At 52.0% G+C, this 21,198-nt stretch overlaps 1 protein-coding gene across 1 annotated transcript; it reads right to left on the bottom strand.

Moving 5' to 3' along the window:
- Positions 1-4,268: 4,268 nt before the first annotated feature.
- Positions 4,269-20,865, bottom strand: LOC118917579 (cytochrome P450 4F2-like). Its single transcript, XM_036895553.2, has 14 exons — positions 20,763-20,865; positions 20,549-20,691; positions 19,814-20,011; positions 17,726-17,870; positions 14,932-14,982; positions 14,716-14,843; positions 13,616-13,737; positions 12,553-12,823; positions 11,545-11,611; positions 11,226-11,355; positions 5,440-5,573; positions 5,237-5,301; positions 4,973-5,055; positions 4,269-4,552 (listed from the first exon to the last, which is right to left on the bottom strand). Exons 3-14 carry the CDS (start codon positions 20,009-20,011, stop codon positions 4,375-4,377), a joined length of 1,572 nt encoding a protein of 523 aa, XP_036751448.2. The 5' UTR covers positions 20,549-20,691; positions 20,763-20,865; the 3' UTR covers positions 4,269-4,374.
- Between the last annotated feature and the right edge of the window lie 333 nt (positions 20,866-21,198).

Below are 21,198 nucleotides of genomic sequence, written 5' to 3' on the forward strand. Positions count from 1 at the left end.
AGGGCGGAACCAGGGAGCTCAGAGCCGGGACCCTCTGGCCTCTGGGCCGCACAGCTGGGCAGCGCTTCCAGCCTTGCCTCCCAGCAGCCCAGGCCCCGGGTGGACACGTGGAGGCTGAGAGCGGGAGCAACACAACCAGCCTGGCGGGGGATGACCCGCCTCACATTCAGGGACAAGGGCCCAGGTGAAGGGGGCACCGGGGGACCTGGGGGGACGGTGAGCCCTCGTAGAGGATCCCAGCAAGGGAGGGTGGAGCTGGGAGGCCCAGGGAGCAGTTCTGCCCCCACCTGATCCGACAAGGGCTGTGCTGGCGTCTCTGGGCTCAGTCTTCCCAGCTGGGACATGGGATGTCAGAGGGGGGCGTTGGAGCAGGCAGAGGAAGGTTCCAGAAGGTGGGGAGGATCAGGAGCCCCAGAGCAGACGGAGTAAAGGGAAGGGGCTGGCAGCTTGTCCTCGTGCTGCCATGTGCCAGCGCTCCTCATGGAGCAAACCTACTCTGCGCGGGGTGCTCTGTGGAAAGTGTGCCCACGGTGTGCCAGGTTTCCCAAATAAAGCACACCTGTGTGTTAGGTGCTCTATGCAGAGAAAGCCTACTCCGTGCAAAGTACTTTACATAAAGCAAACCTACTGAGTACCAAATTATCTACACAAAGTGTACCTACTGTGTGCTGGGTTCTCTACAGGAAGCATATCCACTGTTTACCAGGTATTAAATGTTCCCTCTGTGAGCCAGGTACTCTATATAAAGCATGCCTACTAGATGTTGGGTGCTCTATATAATGAGTGCCTGTGTGAATTGTTAATTTCTCTTCATATTCTTACTTAAAACCACATTAATGGGCAAGAGGAGACTTGTGTCAGAGCATGAATAGCTTCCTGCTTTAGGGCACTGACTCATAGCTAAGAGATTATGGTTCAAATACTGGTTCTGCCACCTCCTGGCTGTGTAAACTTTGTAAATTGACCTCTGTGAGCTTCCACCTGCAAATAAACAGATGAATAGTAATACCAGCTACCTTGTGATGTGCTGCATGTAAACTGCTGGCACTTAGTAAGTGCTCAATACATGCTAGGTAATGTTTCATCACTCAGCAGGGACCTGAGCCCACCAACTACTTCATCACCTTACCCCATGCCCAGAGAGCTTACCCATTCATTCATTCATCCAATGCTCATTGGGCCCTTTGTGTTCCAGGGAATTCAAGCACAGAGAGAGCGAGATAAAGCCCCTGCCCTCCTGGTGTTTGTCTCATAGTGAGGAGAAAATTCAAATGAACATGAATAAATGAATCAAAGTGTTGCATATCTATATTAGTGCCTCAAAGCAAATAGAAATCATATCGTGATTTTTAAAATAGTTTTCTAGGCATTGAACTAAATGCCTCCCATGTGTATGAGAATGTTACACCATGAAACGGTATCAGTAACTATCTGAAATCTGGACCATTCATGAGAAAAAGAGTTTTTTCATGATTAAAGGTCCCCAAAGAGTAAATGGCCCACCCGGGGAGGAAGGGAGGCTTCAAACAGAGGCGAGGCACACCGTATGAGTGGGGAGATGATTCCCCATTTCACTGTAGAACGCGTGACAGGCTCCTAGGGTCCTTTCCATCTGGTGGAGACTACTTCAATTGTCAGGGACAGAAGTGTAAATTTTAGACACAAAACAAAACAGGAATCCATTAAGTCCTGTTCTAGTAAATGCAGGGATTTGGGATCCTGTCCTCAAATCTCTATTGCTTTGAAATTTCCAGTTTTCATGTGTGATTTTATTTCATTCTCTCCTTATGCAGACAATCCTCATTTTGAACAGACAATCCTCATTTTCAACCATGTCATTATCCGTCTGTCAAAATCCATAGACTGCACAACACCAAGAGTGAATCTAATGTGAAGTGCGGACTTTGGGTAATAAGGTGTCCATGCATGTTCATCATTTATAACAAAAGTACCACTCCGATGGGAGATGTTGATAGGGAGGCTGTGCTTGGGTAGGAGCGGGAGACACTGGGGGCGGGGAGCTGGTGGCCAGTCTCCAGGGCTCTTCCCAGTTGCTGGATTTAGAGAAACCTTACTTGGAGAGGTTAGGGCTTTAGCATGCTCTGCTCTGTTTTCTCTCTGTTCATCAGAGAGCTGGAGCAACCACGGGCTTGATTTACTGATTGTGCATGTGTGCGTCCCACCTACACCACATGTCCCAAAGGAGATTCTTCAATTTTCCGTCCTCTCCTATTACTCCCATGGTTTAAATGTAAGCTTATAATTTCTACAGAGGCCTCCTTGGAAGCATGACTCCTAATTCTGTACCAAGCTTCCCCTCAGATCCACATTCAAATCCAAGCTCCCCTTACAGGCTTGGAGACTTGGGTCTCCATTGCCATGTCATTGGGGGGCTAGTGCATAATATACACTCGGGAAATTTTCAACCCCTTGCGTTAGCATCCTTATTTGCAAAGTAGTCCATACTTGGGGCCTTTTTCAAGATGCTCAGCCATGTTCGAATTTTAAATGCTCTGAGAAGTCCTGCAGAAAAATGTCTATTCACCTGTGCCAAACTCAAGGGTTCTAAACTTGTAACTGTGGCTCCATTTTTTTCTTCCCCAGTAGAATCAGTGATGTGTTGTATTGCTGTGATGTGTTTTGCAGGGCCCACCCTACCACAGAACGTGTGAAATTCCTCCTTGCACTGAATCTTTTCACTGAGAGCATATAGAATCACTGGGCCATTTATCCACTGTCTATGCTCTGGGGCCAGGTCAGCCTCAAAAGCCCTTGCAGCTTCTTACAGATGAAACTGTGGATATTTTAAACCTTAGCAAACAGTCCGCACAATTAAGTAAACAAGATCATTTCAGATGATGATAAGAGCTGTAAGGGGAGTAAAGGGCATAGTGGGATAGAAATGAACTGGGGTGGGGTAGTACTTCAGTAGTGAAGGAAGAACTCTGAGGAGGTGACGTTTCAGCTGAGCCTTGAATAATGAGCGTCAGTCACAGAAGAGCTGAGCACAGAGCACCCCACACAGGGAACAGCATGTGCAAAGGCCCCGAGTGGAGAAGGACCGGGTGGATCAGGAGAGCAGAGGGGAGGCCAGAGCGACTGGGTGCAGTGAGGGGGCAGACGAGCTGGAGAGAAGGGTCCAGGGCTCAGCAGGGGCTCGGTGGGGCTCAGTCCCTCCAGCTATGAAAGGAAGTCAATACGGGGAGCAGGGTACTGCTGTGAGCTTCCGCTGGGCATGGCCCCCAAGGTGCAAGGAGCTGATGCCATGAGCACAAACCTTAGAAGGCTTGCCTGGGAGTTCCGAGTTCTTAAGATTCATCACGGAAATAATAGTCTTCAAGGAAACATGCCTTAGGAGCCAGGCTCTTGGAGAGAAAAAGCCATTGCGGCCACAAATACTGAGCCCGTACTGTGTGCGGAGCACACCTCTGAGTCCTTCTCGTGCAGTCCTAGAGGCATCCTGAGATGGGAACTGCTGTGGTCTCCGTTACACAGCTGAGGAGACTGAGGCACAGAGAGGGCAATTGACTTGCCCAAGTCACAGGGCAGAGCCGAGACCTGAGCCCAAGGTCTGGCTTTGAACGTCAAGAGCCGCAGATGGCCCTGGCCCTGCCCCACCAGAGATGGACCGCGGGGCCTGTGATGAGCACAGGGGAGGACGCTGGAGATGAGCCTCCTCCTCACACCCTTATGGGAGCACCCAGCACATCGCGGGGGCTCAGCCGGTATCGGTTATGGGCCAGGCTGCCTGGATGGCATCAGGGGCCCCAGAGAAGGAAAGAGAACGGGCTTGCTGAAGACAGGGCAGGGGGTGGCCAACGGGACTGACAGGGAGGAGCAGACACGGGAGTGGGGCTGTTGGCAAGAGCAGGAAGGGAACAGGGTCCTGGAGAGGCTGCCAGGGCGTGGGCTGCAGACGCTCCCTGCAAAGTGCTCTGGGCTGCCAGGGACCTCCGTGGGGGAGGCACTAGCAGCCCCAAGAATCAATCTCCGACAGAGGGAGCTCCTCTTTGACTCTGAGCCTCAAAGGTGCCTCTTAAGCACATCCTGAAGCCTGGTTGCTCTCATGCTCAAACACCTCCCATGGCTCTCTACTGTCCACAGAAAAAAATCCACGCTTGGGCTCTGGGAGACCTCTCAATCAGCATGGCGGCCTTGTGGTCAGCTGCAGAGGGAGTCAGGCTCTTGTGCTCAGAGTCACCAGCCCGCCCACCACCTGACCAGCACACAGGTCCAAGTGCACCGCTGGCTGTAGAATAGGCTAGGAAAGAGGCGACAGCAACAATTTTATTCCTGGGAATCTGCAAACTGGGGTGTGTACAGCAGACTGACCCACCCAAGCCAGTCGGTGGAGTGTGCGGGAGGGGGAGGTTGTCAGGGCGCGCCCCCGCTCAGCGGCTCCACCCGCAGCCAAAGTCCACCCCCCGCGCGCAGGACCAGCTCTGGCTTCCTGCGCGGCTCCTGGTCATCAGGCAGGACGCGGAAGCGCAGCAGCGTGAGCGCCAGGGCCACCTTCATCTCGGCCATGGCAAACGTCTGCCCGATACAGTTCCTGCGGAGGGAAGTGGGGGCTCTGACTGCGCCCCGGAACCTCATCCCTGCCCCACTGCACGTGGATCCTGGCCCGGGACCCCCATCTCATCCAGCAGGGACAGAGAACGGGGCTTACCATGCCTGGGACCCCCACGGGGGCTCGCATAGGCCCTGAATCCGACCCAGACTCCAGCCCCAAACTGGGACCAGCAGACGGGGAAAAGGGTTCTGAGCACGTCTGGGACCCATCCTCGGCCCCGCCCAGTCCTCATGCCCCAGATCCTCACCTGTAACTCCTGGGGAAGGGCAGGGAAGGAGACCGGCAAGTGCCACCACTTTCCATGTCCCCCTTCCCGCCCCCACAGTCATGCTTGGGATCTCAGCCCCAGACCCCCGTCCCCACCACCCCATCCCCACCTAAGGTGCCCGCTGGCCTCACCTGGGCCCTGCAGAAAAGGGGATATATGCCAGAGGTGACCTCTTCTTGATGTTTTCTGGCTCAAAGCGAGAGGGGTCATAGACCTGGGGGGAGGCCAAGGAAGGGCTGCTGGGTGGGGTCACCCAGGACAGTCAGCTTTGGAGAGGCGAAGATGTGTATGATGGGGAAGGTGACTTCTGATTTGCCAGGCCAGAGCCCTGTACCCTCCCCAGGGACCCCTAGGGGTGTGGACACGGAGGAGCAGGGAGTCAGGGGAGGCAGCACCTCGGGGTCTGGCCACACGGATGGGTTGTGGTGGGTTGCAAAAACGCTGACGAGGCAGGTCACACCTGTGGGGGAGGAGGGGCGAGTCAGGAAGAGGTTTCTCCTCTGATAGGCCCCTTCTCCTGCCCAGGAGTCTCCCAGTCACACCCCATGCCACTCCCCCCACCACCCCACACCCGCCAGTCCCCTGTCCTCGGGAGCACCTTTGGGGATGACTCGACCGTGTGGGAGCACAAGGTCCTGGGTACAGCGGCGGGAGATGACTGGGACTGGGGGGTGCAGGCGCAGACTCTCCTTGATGCACATGGTCAGGAAGGGCAACTGGGCCAGGTCGTCCCTAAGGAACCCCCCAACAATTACCCAGGGAGAAAAAAAGAGAGATCACTCCATTAAAGACCTCCCACACACCAATTTAATGCAAAATGTTGGGTAAACATGTCATTTTTGACAAACGGTGGTTTCATACTTAGAAAACACAAGAGAATTCACTGGAAAACTTTCATAAGCATTGAAGATCCAGTAAGAGGGATGAATTTTTTCTTTAATCCCCTTCTTTTTGTGTGGTGATTTAAATTCTTAGTAGCTGATAAAGTTAACTGGTTCAAATGGAAAACTATAAAAACCACTCCTATGACTCAATACCACTCATTTCCCTCCTCACAATTTGCCTAGGTTATTATTTCTATGTACCCTTTCTGAGTCCCTTTTGTGCATCTTAAAAAATTATAAGTAGGAGTTGCAAAAAAAAGATGGCCGAGTAGGAAGGCACGGTGGGCACCCCGTCCTACACACACACCAGGGGGGCCACCACAGCCGACGCAGCTGAACCTGAAAATGACCTGAGGACTGCAGGACAGACCGCCTACCCCTGCGGGAGAGAAGCATTTACAGTAATGGGTCAAGCGGCAGAGCTGTGATCAGTGGTGACAAAAGAACTTCCCCCAACCCATCCCACAGGTGGGAGGAAGAGGGACAGAGTAGGGAGGGGATAGGCCCCCAGGAACTCTTCACATCTGGCCCTGGAGATCTGCTTCTGGAATATGAGTCTAATATTGCACTGGGTTCTGGCGATCAGCCAGACTGGACACCAGGGACAGTTGGGACACTCTGGGAGGCTGAGACTTCAGCCTTTTGTGGAGGACAGGCACGCTCTGTGGGTCCCACTGAGACACAACACCAAAGCAGTAGTTTGAAAGACTTGCCAGCAGTTGTGGGGGATGCAGAGGGGTGTGGGATAGACTGAGCTCTCTCCTCAGGCAAAAGGACAGGTGGAAGATACTGCCCCAGCCCTCCCTTGGCCCAACAGGTCAGGCACTCCCAGGAGCCCCAGGTGCTCCATCCCCCTCCTTGGCATCTTAGTCCTGAGGCACTTTCCTGTGCACCACTGGTGTGCCAGCCCACTCTTCCCTGCAGCATTGGGCTTTGCTGCCTGGTGAGCAGAGGGAAGCTCTCCCAGCCTTCTTGGCCCTGTCTCAGCCCAATTAGAGAAGCACCTACATAAGCCAGATCAAAGATCTTCGTCCCCAGGGGTAGCCAGCCCAGTGCTCCATGCCTCACCACCACAAGGGGGCACCCGCATGACTTGCCACCTCCACTCCCTGCTCCCCTCCCACAGGTACACATTGTGCTGCTGCCACAAGTCCACCTGCCCTTCCACCAGGCAACTTGCTGTGCAACCACACCACCCACCCATTAACCCAGCAGCTCCACCATTGCTGAGGGCAGCAAAGGGCAGACCTGCCCACAACAATCCCAACAGAAGCCACTGCTCTGATCATGAAGGGGTGGATGAGGCAAACTGTGGCCTCAGCAGAGTGAGATAAACCACTACTGGCAGACAGACAGAAAGGCAGCCCTGCCCAGAGCCCACCAACAGCAACTGGAGCTCTACAGCCAAGGAGAACCAGGCACTGGAGAGGAAAGAATCTTGAGCTTCTGGGCACCACAGGATGTCTTCTTCATAAAGCCATTACTCTCTAGACCAGGTAACACAGCAGATCCATCTAATACAAAGGAAGAAACAGAGAAACCCTGACAAAATGCTGAGGCAGAGGAATATGTTCCAAACAAAGTGACAGGATAAGACACCAGATAGAGGGAAAAATGAAATGGAGATCACCAATCTTCTTAATAAAGGCTTCAAAGTAAAAGTCATAAATATGCTTACTGGTCTGCAGAAAAGTATTGAGGATCTCAGGAAGGACTTTAACAGAGAGATACAAGAGCTGAAAAAGAGTCATTCAGAACTGAAGAATACAGTAACTGAAATGAAATACACAATGGAGGAAACAAATAATAGATTGCTGCAAATAGAGGAGACAATCAATGGGATGGAAGTTAGAGAACAGGACCACAATGAAGCTGAGGAACAGAGAAAAAAGGATCTCTAGAGAAAGAATGATAAGAGCTCTGTGACCAATTCAAATGAAATAATATTCACAGAATAGTGGTATCAGAAGGAGAAGAAAGAGACAAAAGGACAGAAAGTCTCTTTGAGGAAATAATTGTTAAAAACTTCCCCAATTAGGGGAAGAAAATAGGTCATGGAAGTTCAGAGAGCCCCTAACAAAAGGAACCCCAGGAAGACAACACCAAGACATATAATCATTAAAATGACAAAGATTAAAGGTAAGGAAAGAGTATTGAAAGCAACCAGAGAGAAAAAAAGATTACTTATGAGGGACAACCCATCAGGCCATCAGCAGATTTATCAGCAGAAACTTTACAGGCTGTAAGTGTATGGCATGACATGTTTAACATACTGAAACAGAAGAACCTCCAACCAAGAATCCTCTACCCAGAAAAACTATCATTCAAATTTGAAGCAGTGATTAAACAATTCCCAGATAAATGAAGGCTCAAGGAATCTACAGGATATGTTGAAGGAACTGCTGCAGATGGAAATGTTCCTAAGGCTGAATAGTTTTCACCCATGAAAATCAATCCACAGTAAAGGTATTAGACCATTTACTTACCAAGCAACTACAAAATTAAAACAAAACAAAAGTAGTAAAACCAACTATACACAAAATCAGTCAAGGTATACACACAAAGGGGAAATTATGACATCTAATATTAAAGTGTGAAGGATGAAGAAAAAAAAAGTACTTTTAGATTGTGCTTGAAATAGAGTGATCAGCAACTTAATATAGACTGTAATATAGTCAGGGAGCTACAATTGAACCTTTGGTACCCACAAACATAATGCCTATAATAAACAAAAATTACAAATGCGAAATCCAACCACGGCACTAAAAAAACCCAACAAATAACAAGAGTATAAGAGTGGAAGAAAGGTACAGAGAGAAGCTATAAAAACAAAAAGAAAACAATAAAATGGCAATAAGTACATAACTATCAATAATCACCTTAAATGTAAATGGACTGAATGCACCAATCAAAAGACAGAGAGTTGCAGAATGGATTAAAAAAAACAAGACCATGCCATATATGCTGCTTACAAGAGACTCACTTCAAACTCGACACACAGACTAAAATTGAAAGGATGGAAAAAGATATTTCACGCAAATAATAGGGAGAAAAAAGCAGGAGTGGAAGTACTTATGTCAGAAAAAATAGATTTTAAAACAAAGAAAATAACAAGAAACAAAGAAGGACATTACATTATGTTAAAGGACTCAGCCCAACAAGAGGATATAACCATTATAAATATCTATGCACCCAAAATAGGAATGCCAAAATAGGTGAAACAAATACTAACAGAATTAAAGGGGGAAATAGAATTGAATGCATTCATTTTAGGAGACTTCAACACGCCACTCACACCAAAAGACAGGTCAACCAGACAGAAAATGAGTAAGGAGACAGAGGCACTGAACAATACATTAGAACAGATGGATCTAGAAGACATCTATAGAACACTCCACCCAAAAGCAGCAGGATACACATTTTTTTCAAGTGTACATGGAACGTTTTCCAAAATTAATCACATACAAGGCCACAAGAAGAGCCTCATTAAATTCAAAAACATTGCAATTGTGTCAAGCAGCTTCTGAGACCAGAAAGGTATGAAACAAGAAATAAATTACACAAAGAAAACAAGCCTACAAACATATGGTTGCTTAACAACATGCTCCTAAATAATCAATGGATCAATGACCAAATCAAAACAGAGATTGAGCAATATATGGAGACAAATGAAAACAACAACTCAACAGCCCAAAAACCTGTGAGATGCAGTAAAGGTAGTTCTAAGAGGAAAGTATATTGCAACACAGGCCTACCTCAAGAAAGAAGAATAATCCCAAATCAACAGTCTAAACAATTAATGAAACTAGAAAAAGAACAAATGAGGCCCAAAGTCAGTAGAAGGAGGGACATAATAAAGATCAGAGCAGAAATAAATAAAATTGAGAAGAATAAAACAATAGAATCAATGAAACTAGGAGCTGGTTCTTTGAGAAAATAAATGAAATAGATAAATCCCTAGCCAGACTTATCAAGAAAAAAGAAAATCTACACACATAAAAAGAATCAGAAATGAGAAAGGAAAAATCACAATGGACACCACAGAAATACAAAGAATTATTAGCTATAAAAATTATGTGCCAACAAATTGGACAATCTAGGACTGGACAACTTTCTACAAAAATACAACCTTCCAAGACTGACCTAGGAAGAAACAAGAAAATCTGAACAGACCAATTGCCAGCAACAAAATCAAATCAGTAATCAAAAAACTACCAAAGAAAAAACCACTGGCCAAAATGGATTCACAGCTGAATCTTATCAAACATTTAAAGAAGAGCTAATGCCCATTTTCCTTAAAGTATTCCAAAAAGCACGAGGAGGGACTATTTCCAAACTCATTCTATGAGGCCAGCATCACTTTAGTACCAAAACCAGACAAAGACACACCAAAAAAAGAAAATTACACACCGATATTCCTGGTGAACATAGATGCAAAAATACTCAACTAAATATTAGCAAACCAAATTCAAAGATCATCCATCATGACCATGTGGGATTTATTCCAGGGATACAAGGATGGTATAATATTTGAATATCAATCAATATCATACACTACATCAACAAAAAGGACAAAAATCATATGATCATCTCAAAAGATGCTGAAAAAGCATTTGACAAAATTCAACATCCATTCATGATAAAAACTCTCAACAAAATGGGCGTAGAGGTTACATACCTCAAAATAGTAAAGGACATATATGACAAACCCAGAGCCAACATCCTACTTAACAACAAAACGCTGAAAGCTTTTCCTCTAAAATCAGGAACAAGGGAAGGAAATAGACTCTCACTTTTATTCAACAAACTGGAGGTCCTATCCACGGCAATCAGACAATGCAAAGAAATAAAAGGCACCCAAATTGGAAAGGAAGAAGTTAAACTGTCACTATTGGCAAATGACATGATATTATAAATAGAAAACCCAAAAGACTCCACCAAAAACAATTAGAACCAATAACCACATTCAGCAAACTTGCAGGATACAAAATTGGGTATAGAATTGGGGATGGGAAGGCAGTGCGGCAGAGTTTGCTGAACAGGGGACTGGACAGATGACAATACAAGTGTTCCTGGACACGACTTGATTGACTTTAATCCCCAGGAGTCCCCTCTGAATTTTGAACTGAACAAAATGGAAGGAATTAGGAGGCAGGACACCAGCAAACATTCAGAGAATGAAGATGTTTAAAGAGAAATGAGATTTCAGGGATAAAAGCCACGGAGTGGAGGGGAGGTGTGCTAACTGCCTATGTGCTAAGTGGCATCAAACGCTCTAAAGCACTGTCATCAATTCTCTCAGCAGCCCAGGTCCTACTGTCCACAAAGCCAACAAACATTTACACAACAGCCAGGTTGAGTACCAGACCCTGCCTCTGGGCTCTGCTCATATTCCCACTGAGCAATATGAGGAATCCACAAAAAGATCTTGCCCCTTCCCCAGCTGGGCAGCAGAGCCACCAACGGGTTCAGGAACAGGCCAGTGGCCGCCTGCACTCACCATGCCACCTCTTTAGGCTCACGGTCCCTCAGGAGCTCTTGCACCTCCTGGCGGCAGCACTCCTGGTACTCGGGGTGCTTTGCAAGGTTGTACAGGACCCAGGAGAGGCCGCTGGCCGTGGTGTCATGGCCTGAGAGGCAGGCAGACAGGCTTGGGCCTCTGGGCTGCTTCAGCACCAGAAGGTGGACAGCGTCCTCACATTAAGGCCCTCAGGGAACATGGGGATGATGGAGAGGGTGGGGTGGGCCAGGGCGCACTGCCAAGTCCCTGGGATGGAGACACCCCTGCCCCCTCTGTAGTCCCACACTGGGACCCTCACCTGCAAACATAAAGGTGTCAGCTTCAGCTCGGATGTCCTGGTCTGACAATTCCTTCCCATCTTCATCCTGGACAGAAAACACAGCACCTCAGCCCAAACTAAATCACAGATCTGAGGGCTCCTGAGACAATGTCTGAAGCTCTGTCCTCCATCCAGAAGCCGAGGCCCACCCTGTACTCCTAGACCCCCATTGGTCACTATCACGAGGCCCCCCAAAAGGTGAGCTCCTTGGCTCCTTGCCTCCTGTTTTGTCCCTGGTGGGAGGAATCGATGATCTATGAACATTTTCCTGCTTCTACACAAAGAGAGCTTTCTGGGAAAAAGTCATTGGCAACCCGGGTTGCGAGGTGGTTGAACGGCAGTTTGCCTGGGAAGTTAGAGATTGAGCAGCGCTCCTGAGCCACTTGCTCACATTCCAGGATGGTAAATCCAGATTCCGTATCTCCCCTGGAATAAACCTACACAGCATACAGACATTGCCCTCTCTCTGAACAGGATTATTTTATACTGCAGATAGACCTCCCATGCGCTCTCATAGGGTAGAAGGAACAGAAGTGTCAGCTGTCCTACATGAGTCCCAAGATTCATAACAGAGCTCCCTCTCCTGTGACGCAAGCATGGCTGCATGTACAGGTAAGAGCATCATGCAGTCTCAGAGGAATGGGAGCCAGAGCCATGACCCTACTCTGGCCACCGTCACAGTGTGAATAATAAATTGGCTGCTCTGGTGCAGGGTTCTGGCACATTGGTCTGCATTTATAACACATAGGAGACTAATTAGCTTGGAGGTAGAATAAAATCTCAGCCCCTTCAGTTTCAGACTTAGCAACCTCCTGCATGCTGCATTCCACACACTCAACTCTAAGTGTATCCCTGGCCCAAACCTCTCCCTTCCTCAAGCACCTTCTGTGGCTCCCCAGTGCCCTCTGATCAACTTCGGTTTCTTCAGTTTGGCATTTGAGATCAAGGCCCATTGACCTCTTGAATTCAGGTCCCAGAGAAGCCCACCTTGGAGAGCAGGAGCACATCAATGAAGTCCAATGTCTTGGCCTTAGCCTTGGCCTGGAGGAACTCATCAACGCCCTCACTGGGGAGGGTGCGGCGCCGCTCCTGGATGACGGCGTCTGTGAAGTTGTGCACCAGGCGGCAGGCCCTGCGGAAGCGCTGTCCGTCAGGGGTGAGGTAGTACAGGAAGTCCGTGTGCAGGAGAATCTGTTTGTTTCGTTTTGACACAAGGGCGCTGAGCTCCACAATGGCGGCAATATATTCACTAGGCTTCCTGCAGGATGAGGGCATGAGGGGAGGCGACGGCTTAGCTCCTCTGAAGACTGAAGAGCATGTCCCACCAGAAGATGGCAGCTGCCCCCCACCAGAAAACCGAGCATCCAGGCACAGCTGGCCCTCGCACGTACGTGGTGCGGATGACCCAGGGACAGGACGCCCCGACCTTCTTCTCTCCCTGCATCCCATCTGTGTGAGCTGCTTCCCTGCCCCAGGCTCCAGAGCACAGCTGAGGCATCATGCGCCTCTCCTCTCTCTCCTCCCCAGTATTTGCCCCTCTTCTTCGCAAAATTGTCCGTATGCACAAGTTCATCCTCTCCCAATTGGTCACTGGGTCCATTGTTACCAATTTTCCCCTCCCTTAGTCTCTGGGGATCGAACTTCAGTACCACTCACTGTGCACATGACAACTGGTCTTCCCTAGAGCCAGATGTCCAAGCTCAGCTTTGACCATGACCCTCACCTGCTCACACCCCCCATGCCTTCCTGGAAACCTCAGGTCACAGTTCCCGCCCCTTTGCACGGCTTTTGAATATTCTGAAGATCCACCCCTGCCTCACCCTCCAACCTCTCTTCCAAGGCTCTCCTCACTGTTGCACGTGCTGTGCTCATCCTAGCCTCCTGGCCTTTATCAAAAAGACCACACCTTCCCTGTCCTCTCCTCAGCCTTCACTGTCCAGCCCTGGTCCCCCTCCTCCAGGGCATCCCTCCCAATTGCCCGTCAGTCTTCTCTCCCCACCTACTGCCTTGGGTCCATGGCTCATGTGCCCAGACCCCGGCAAGCACTCACTCCTGGCAATTGCTGTCAAAACTGAAGACGCATTTCTGCAGACTGTCCAGGGTCATGAGGCTGATGTGCTCAAACATGTCCAGACGGGAGCTGCCCTCATGGATGAGGCGGTTCCACTTGGCCTGGACGGAGGAAGGGGCAGAGCTGTGGCTGAGAGCTGCCTCTCCGGAGCTACCCCGCACCCCGACCGCCAAGAGGGACTGCCCCACACCTAGCCTCCTGGCCCCAGGCACCCATCGCCAGGGGGGACCGGCCTTCGGTGGGATCGAAGCCATTCCTCTTAGGTCAGGAAGACCCCCTGGTTCCGAGTCAGGAGACCTGGGTTCAAGTCCTGGCTCTACCTCCTACACTCTGAGTGTCCCGGGCAACTCACTGCTCTCCTCTGGGGTCCACCTGTCAAATGTTCAGTAACAATTACGAAGATCTGCTTTGGTGCTGGACAAACCAGATTAGAAGCCCATCCCGGAATTACTAGCTCACTTGCAGCTGTGAGAACTTGGGCCAGCTCCCTAATCTCTGTGAGGCTCAATTTCATCATTTGTAATGGAGATAAAATAATCCCCACCTCATAAGGTTGTGAAAATCAACTTAGACTCCATGTGTCATGGAACTGGCACATAGTTTCTGGCATATAGTTAGTGTTTAAAAAAATGTCAGCTTTCATCCTCTTCATTGTTATAAACTGATTAGGAAAATCCTTCTACCAGACCCTCCTCCTCCATACTTGGTAAGCCAAAACCTGCAAGCCCCAGATGTCCTTTCCCTGGGTGACTTCTCAGAGCTCTGTTTGTTACTCAGCAATAACTACTCTGCAATATTCATTATTACCATCAACTGTGTCCAAGGATTCTGTGAGAGAAATATGGAAACTAACACCATCTGAGCACCTACTGTGTGCCACGGACGTGACTCCACGAGGTCATCAAGACCACCCTGCAAAGCAGGGACCGTTATTCGCATTTTACAGCTGAGGAAACCGAAGCTCAGAAAGAAATGCCAGTGGCCCCACGACCACCCAGAAGAGCCATCACTCCACAGAAGACGTCTCGGAGCCCCCATTCCTCCAAAGCGCCAGCGGAGACTCAGTCCAAAAGACTTACGTGCATGACATTCACACTGTCATTAAAAATCTTAATGTAAGGCTTCAGGATGTTGAAGTGGAAGGCGGGTGTCAGCAGGCGGCGGTGTCTGCTCCACTTGTTCCCACCACTCAGCAGCAGCCCGTCCCCTGTAGAGGTAGCCGGGGGAGTGGGCAAGGGCAGCGCCTTCCCTAGGGCCCCAAGCTGCCCCCAAGGATCCTCACCCACAGTACTCACCCAGCCAGGGCCTCATAAAATTGTAGAAGCCTTCCTTGGGTGCGATGGTGGCTGACATGAGAGATAAACCATCGGGGGCCATGGAGGGGGATGGGAGGGTCTATGGCAGGTCTGGAGGCGCCCAGCCAGGGGTCAGCATCCCGCCCCTCTATGCCCAGCACAGCAGGAATGGGGCCAAGAGCAGAGGAAACAGGAAGGAGGGGGAGGCGAGCGGGGTGCAGACAGGGCTTCAGCACAGAGCAGAGCAAAGGCAGAGCCCGCAGACACACCCTCCAGGCTCGGACACACCCTCGCGCTGCACAGCACAACCTGCGCCACCTGACACGGCCCCTACGTGGTCCAACACGTCCTAAACCCCCGAGCTCAGCCCAGCACTCAACAAACACCTTAATGGGGGCCTCGGACACTGTGTCTGCCCCAGCCCTCTCTAACATCCTGGGACATCTGACAAAGCCGCAACATAGGTTAACATGTCCTGACATGACACAACATGCACGACTCACCCTGACATGGTGCAATAAGCTCAGTCATGGACCCTAAGATGATGTGACGTGACTGTGGCATGCCCCACAGACGGGCTCCAGACAGGACTTAAACACAATCGCATTAATGTCACAGACGTTGACCAGATGCGACCCAGCCGTACCCTAAGACCTGCCTTACACAAGACTCACATAAGGTCTCAGGCATTTGCCAGAGGGACCCTGGGTCCCACACCTCTGACAGACCCCAAACGTGGCCCAGATGTGACTTAAATGGCATCTCAGACAAAAGCCAGACAGACACCAACATGCCTCTAAGACATTATTGTGGCCACAGCTGGGCCTCAGACATGCCTGACGCATCTCTGCTGGATCCCACGTGTAAGCATATGCCAGGTGTACCCGGTATAACTTATACCAACGTAACCAGGACACAGGTGGAAACATAAATGTGAGCAGACATGGTCATGCAGCACACGTCATACAAACGGCCCCAAGTGTGAGCAGACGTGACCAGAGGTCGGGCAGATGGGGGTCCAGGGGAGACAGAGGCCCAGCATCTCTGCCACAGCCCCTCCTGTACCCTCAGCTCACCCACCCATCTGGAGGCAGCACAGAGACCTCAGCAGCAGGCAAGTTCTACCCCGTGGGGTGTCTACCTGGGGCAAACAGCACAGGCTTGATGCAGGCCGGGTGGACGATGCGGATGACCGCATACCAGGGCCCCACCCACCAGCAACACAAATCCCCATAAGTGCTCGACAGGCCCTGTGTGTACAGGAGACCTTCCTCTGAGCTCCGAATCTGGAGAGGAACAAAGGGAAGCCAATTCAGACCCTTCTAGGCGACCAGAGAGGAGGACCTGCAGGGCCGACACACAGACCTGAGCCCTGTGACTCCCCTGCAGCAGCTCAGCCTCCCCTGGAATCCCTCCCCAGATCCTTGACATGACACATAGGGGTCCCTTGCTGACAGGGACGGAAAGGGTGTTTCCCCATTTGGATCCCAAACACCGGGTCACCTTCTTTCTCCTCTGAACCCATTCATCTAGATAAGGAAACCAAGGCTCTGAGCAATGACGTCACTTGTCCACAGCCTCCTGGACAGTAAGTGGCATCCCTGAGACACGAGCCCAGGGCTCTCTGGATCCAGGGCTTGCGTTCTCAGCCCCTGGACTGCTCTGGGTCCCAGAACAGCAGCTCTAAGAACCCTACACTCCTCACGAAGGGGCAGCCAGAGTCACAGTGAACAGTGATTGGGTGAGAATTGGGCAAACAAATAGAAGTGAATCTTCAGACTTTGCCTGGACTGCTGGGAATTTTTCCATGTGGTTGAGTTCCTGGGACTTATCTTTGCCAGCATGAGCGCAGCCATCACAAAGAAAAACACGACCCAAAATGATGACAGCTTCCTGAGGACATTGTTTGAGACCTGGATCCAGCTGTGCCTGAAGACAAATCTTGGACATTACAGTCAGTAGATTTTTATCTGCTTAGACAATACAGGATTGAGTCGCCACCACTGAAAACCATAAGAGACCTCAGGAACCAGGGACAGTGGAGGCCTTTACTAGAGTCACCCAGCATTTTGGTTTCAGGGCCAAGGTCTCCATCAGATGCTGTCCATTCCACTATTCTGCCTGGTCTGTCGAGGCAAAGGACAAGGGAAGGGAACCAGGCTAGTGTGGGGTCTCTTCTGGGAGGTGCCTGGAAGAGTAGGACAATGTAGTTGTAGTAGTCGAGCCATAGCATTGGCTAGAAGGATCCACCCACCAGAGGTGGATGTCACAGAAATAGCAGCCCGGACACTCCACCAGCTGCAGCCCTCATTGCTCTGAGCGTGGGGGCCAGATGCTATCAATGCCCGTTGCATCACTTCAACCTGTGCTTTAAAATCTGCTGATCACTCCAGACTCAGTTCCAGCAACTCCTCCTCCAGGAAGCCTTCCAGCCTGCCCAGCAGGGACCTTGCTTTTCCCCTGGGCTGCCAGAACCCATCTTCCTCTAGCCAATTCCTGAGGACACCAGGCCAAGTATCTCTGTGCCCAGACCCACCTCAATCAAGGACAGGGCCTCAGATGGAGGCCTGTTGGGTGTCCGTGGTGCCCAGGACACCAGGGCCAGGGGCAGATGGCAGAGGAAGGAGGAAATGGTGAGATGAGGGCTGGTGACTACATGAAGGAAAGAAGAAGATGGAGAGAAGAGGGAAGGAGGGGCCCGGGTCCCGCAGGGGCGGCACGGAGGCTGGGGTGTGGAGGGGCTGGATGCCCTGGGATGTCCCAGAGGCCCACCCCACAAGCTCTGCGTTGGTACCTGAGGCATTGCTGATAGTCCGGATCATGTTGGGATGGCAGAAGACCACAAGGGGGATGGTGGGCCCCAGCCAGATCTTAAACCCCTCGGAGTAGGTGGCCACCTGCTCAACAATGAACCTCAAGCCTTGTTCATCAGACGGAACCTGCAAGCAAAGTTGGAGCTGTGACCTCCCTTGGCAGTGCCTCGGCAGGTCCCACTGCAGCCCTGGGGACAGTGTGGCCAGAGTCTGCACAGAGGGAGGAATCTCTGCTTCCCCTGCGCCTTCCCTTCAGGGAGGCAGGGCCCGGGAGGTCTCTCCACGGCCCAGGGTGCCTCCCGGGACACAGGGAGGAGGTGAGCTCTCTGCACCCAGAGGCCGACCTGGGCTGGGGAAGTCAGATTGTTCTCCTCCTGAGGGTGGTTCCGGCCACAGGGGCAGATGCCCGTAGGGAGGCTGTGGGCAGCAGGGTGGCCTCGGGACTCGTCCCTGGGGTTGGCTCCCACATCCTTTCATGTCCTGACGGGTGCACGTGGCCTCTGGTTCTTCACACAGTGGAGGGTGTGCAGACCTGAGCCCAGCAGTCCCTCCCCTGCGGGCCCCAGGGGAGCCGTGAGCTCTGCCTGCCAATCAGGAGGGCAGCCCCCACCTATGGGCCCCTTCCACAGGCCCGCCTCTGGCAGAGCGTGCCCTGCCCATCATCTGTCCAACTATCCGTCAAATATCCATCTATCATCTCTCCTGAGCCTATGGACTTGCCCGTCAGACATGCCATTTATAGTGAAGAATCTGAGGCCATGTGCCCCAAAGGTGAAGGACAGCAGGTGGCCTGCTGGTGAGGTGGCCTCTCCAGTCTCCAGACATGTCCCATGGGAGCCTGACAACTACCCCCAGGTGCTCCATGCAGACGTCACAACGTTGATAAGTCACTTTCTCCTTTGGGACCCCTTCCCTGTTCACCAAAGACCCTGACTTGAAGATTCCAGGCACTCAGTGAGGTTGATCCAGAGAGGGAGAGTGACTTGGTGGAGGTCACACAGCAAAGGGGGTGAAGGAGGGGAGAGTGACCAAGACCAGCCCCAACGGACAAGACCTCAGAGAAGGAGGCAGACCTGCAGTACTAGAACATTCCCGCTGACCCCGGAGCTCACTGGGAACATTCCAAGACCCAGAATCTCAGGCGACCCTCACAGTGAGCTCAGGAATGTCCCTGGTCTGACCTTTGCCATAATGAGCAGTAAAATCACAGAAAGTCCTTCCCCAGACTGGGCAGAAAAGGAAAGCTGTGCTCCCTCCTCAGGGGGCCTGGGGGAGGGGAGCAGCTGGACCAGCATCCTTTCAGCCGTGACCGGGGGAGGGGAAGGCAAGTTCACCACCTAGGTCACCAAACTTTCAGTTTAATGCCCCCTATATGCCAGCCCCTGGACTGGGCACTGTAGTGTCCACTTCCCAGAACTTCTCTCTTGTTGGAGAGACAGATAGTAAGATATTCAACAATTAACTGTTTAATTAAGCATGAGCAGGTTCAAATTAAAAGTCAAGGTGTGGAGCGCAGTGAGAAGTAAAACCTGTCTGCAAAGGGAAGTGAGTGGCCAACTTGATCTAGGTGGGCAATGGCCCAAATGGGACAATTTATGGGGTAAGAGTCAGAGAAGAGGAAGGTGTCCTGGCATCGGAGCGTGTGGGGAGCGGTGCCCCTGGGGATGGGCATGGGGCTCAATAGCTGCAGCCCAGAGTGAGCAGACAAAAGGAATCGGGCCAGGCTGGGAGCAGCCCCTGGACAGCGCCCCTGAGAAGGCCAAGGCCAGCCAGGAGACCGGGAACCCCAGGCGATCTGCCTCCATTCAGCCCCTCGGGAGCCCCTCAGCGGTGCGCTGATGTGGGGCAGGCAGGCAGGAAGTGGGTCCAAAGCAGGGTGGGGGCCAGGGGGCCAAGGATGCAGGGATGGCCTGGGATGGCAGAGCAGGAGGATGGATGAGGAAGCAGGGGCTCCCCTCAGCCTCCCTGGCTTCTCCTCTCCCAGACCCCAGCCCCACCCGGAGCCCATTCCTGACTCCCCCAGAAGCCCGTCCACCTGATGCCGAGACCGTTCCTGCATCCACACTCACCAGGCCCAGGTGGCCCCAAAACCAGTTCCACATCGGGGGCTGCGGAATACTCCGTAGGCGGCTGCAGGTGTTATAGAAGGTGCAGGCCCAGGCCAGGAGGCGGGCCAGCAGCCAGGAGGCCCCGACCAGCAGCAGGAGCAGCCATGGGGAGGCTGCCATTGTGTTGAGTCCCAGCCAGGAGAGGCTCAGCTGTGGCATCTTGGGGGGCACACGGAATAGAGGGTGAGCCCCTGAGGCCGAGGAAGGGGGCAGGTATGGAGAGCTGGGAGGAGAGACAGGGCAGCTCCCAGTAGGGGGAGAAGACCAAGGGTCTGAGGGGCAGGGTGGGTGAGGGTGGGCGATGGGGCAGGGAGGGCTCAGGGGTGGGCACACGGGGGCTCAGAGGGGGAGTGGGCTCCAGGGAATTCCAGAGGTAGAGGCAGAGGGAGAGCGCGACAAGGAGACAGAGAGCGACAGAGAGATGACCCCCTGGGAGGGCTGGCTACTCCCTGGAGCCACCCTACCTTGGACACCATCCATTCCCTCCAGGGACAGGACCCGCTGCCCCCGGCCCCCTTCCTGGCACCGTCTGTCAGGAGCAGCCTGTTCCCCTCCTCCTGGGAAGTCTTTGCCCTGACACCTGACTGGCCCTCAGGCTTACAGCCAAAGTGAGGCAGGCAAAAGCATGAAGTTTCAAGAGACATGTGCACAGAGCAGGGACTGGCCTTGTCCCCAGACTCCTGGACTCCATCTCACCTGGACCAGGAGGGTGTCATGCACCTTTTCTCAGGGTGGGATCAGGAGGCTCGGAGCCTCTGGTCTGCACAGCCTGGCAGCAGTTCCAGTCTTGCCTTCGGTAGCTCCGGGGCAAAGGGTGTTCCCAGCTCAGGGTAAGAAACCTATGGAACCAGTGAAACCGAAATAAGTCAAGGGAAAGAGTAGGTTAGGAGAAAAGCTTTTATGCCTTTACCGTTGCTAGTCAGGCTGGGCACCATCTGTCTCCTCTGGCCCCGGCTTGCTCTCTGCCTTTCTCCTCGGTCCCCACTAGCAAACCTGCTTGGTGCCCTGTGTCCCTGCAGCCACGGTGCACACTCACGTCCCGCCCGCTGCTTATGGGAAGGAACCCACAGGCGGTCCCTGGCGACTGGCAGGTGCCAGACCAGTTATGCACCAGAAACGGAGGGGAGGAGAGAACAGCTGTCCTCTCTCCACTCCTTGCCCTGGAGGCTGCAGGAGGCTGCAGGAAGCAGTAAACAACTATTGATATGTAAACAGACTAAGGCCTGGGAGGTTCGGGAAATTCTGTGATTTACCCCATACCTCCCAGCAGCCCAGGCCCTGAGTTGACACCTGGAGGCTGAGAGCAGATACACAGCAACCAGACTGGCGGGGGGGATGACCCGCCT

This window comes from Manis pentadactyla, chromosome 12 (assembly GCF_030020395.1).
Source record: "Manis pentadactyla isolate mManPen7 chromosome 12, mManPen7.hap1, whole genome shotgun sequence".
Classification (NCBI taxonomy): Eukaryota; Metazoa; Chordata; class Mammalia; order Pholidota; family Manidae; genus Manis; species Manis pentadactyla.

Bases quoted from the DNA above. Each gene is read 5' to 3' on its own strand.
- LOC118917579 (XM_036895553.2), bottom strand. From the start codon at position 20,011: ATGCCACAGCTGAGCCTCTCCTGGCTGGGACTCAACACAATGGCAGCC. The intron at 14,983-17,725 runs GTACCAACGCAG...CTCTCATGTCAG, and splicing joins GACTATCAGCAATGCCTCAG to CCACCATCGCACCCAAGGAA. The intron at 11,356-11,544 runs GTGAGGGTCCCA...CCTGCCTCTCAG, and splicing joins TGACACCTTTATGTTTGCAG to GCCATGACACCACGGCCAGC.